The 1212-nt window shown below is 62.5% G+C and overlaps 1 protein-coding gene across 1 annotated transcript in view; it reads right to left on the reverse strand.

Moving 5' to 3' along the window:
* MDK (midkine (neurite growth-promoting factor 2)) overlaps positions 1-978 on the reverse strand; it is a 1108-nt gene extending 130 nt beyond the window's left edge. Inside the window, exons 1-3 of the mRNA XM_010287358.1 lie at positions 897-978; positions 637-798; positions 341-502 (exon numbers count right to left, since the gene is read on the reverse strand). Coding sequence (XP_010285660.1) covers positions 341-502; positions 637-798; positions 897-975 — 403 coding nt within the window. The 5' untranslated portion in view covers positions 976-978. The remainder of the gene's footprint in view (positions 1-340; positions 503-636; positions 799-896) is intronic.
* Between the last annotated feature and the right edge of the window lie 234 nt (positions 979-1212).

Below are 1212 nucleotides of genomic sequence, written 5' to 3' on the forward strand. Positions count from 1 at the left end.
GGCACAGTGCAGCGGCCCCGACTCTGCGGGCAGCCTACCCCCACCAGGCAAAGCCACATTTTGCACCAGCCTCACTGAGAAGAGGGGGAAAACCCTGTCCCACCGAAGCTGGCGGTAACTTGGGGGGGGACCAGGGTTTTTCCTAGCAGCACCCGCATCCCACCCAGCCAGCAGGTGGACTTTGGGGCTGTCACATGTGCTGACGCACAGGGAAGAGCATCCTATGTCACCCCCCACACCACCAGCAAAGCCCAACCCCAACAGGACAACCTACCCCTGGAGACCCCCTGCCTGGGGTCCCAGCAGGACTCTTCTGGGGACAGGAGAGGTGGGGACTGACCTTTGGACTTTGACTTGATCTTGGAAGAGCAGGGCTTGGTCACATAGACGATCTCCTCGCACTGGGCATTGTACAGGGCTTTCTTCAGGATGCCGGAGCGAGTCTTCACGCCCGTCTGAGCGCTACACCCGCCCCAGCTCTCAAATTTGTACTTGCAGTCAGCTGGAAGAGAGGGGAGAGGCGTCAGAAGTAGCCAGGGCCCAGTGTGGGCACCAGCCCCAGCCACCCAGCCCAGGGTGGTTCCCGGCCACCCCAGCCCGGGGTGGTTCCCGGCCACCCCACCGCCACGCACCCACCTCCAAACTTCTTCTTCCAGTTGCAAGGGATCTTGCACTTGAGCTTCTTACTCTCGTCTTTGCAAGTCCCCTCGCGGTAGCCCAGGCCGCAGTCCTTGCTGTTGGGGACGCAGGGTCCCCAGCGCCAGTCCTCACACTCGGAGCCATCCTTCTTCACCTTCTCTGCAAAGGAAGGGGGAGCGGGTGCTCGCTGCAGGGGCACAGGAGCACACCCTGGGCTGCTGCCAGCCCTCGGCCCCCTGCCCCGGGCTGCCCCTCACCTTTCTTGTTCTTGCCAGCCTCAGCGGTGGCGGCCAGCAGGACCAGCGCCAGGAGGAAGAGGAGGCCCCGGACCTGCATCCTGCCTAGGGAGGAAGGAGAGGGTGAGGCAGGCGAGGGGTCAGGGCGCAATGCAGCAGTGAGGAGGGGGCACGGTGGGCTGTGGGCAGCTTGCCTGGGAGTGACTTCCATTGCACACACACACCTGCATGTGTGCACGTGTGTGCGCACATGTCTACGCCCCTGTACTGTGCTGGTTGCCACCCATTAGACCATGTGTGTTAATTGCAACAGGAAGGTTAATTGTGCATCTCAGCA

This window comes from Phaethon lepturus, unplaced genomic scaffold (genome assembly GCF_000687285.1).
Source record: "Phaethon lepturus isolate BGI_N335 unplaced genomic scaffold, ASM68728v1 scaffold22505, whole genome shotgun sequence".
Classification (NCBI taxonomy): Eukaryota; Metazoa; Chordata; class Aves; order Phaethontiformes; family Phaethontidae; genus Phaethon; species Phaethon lepturus.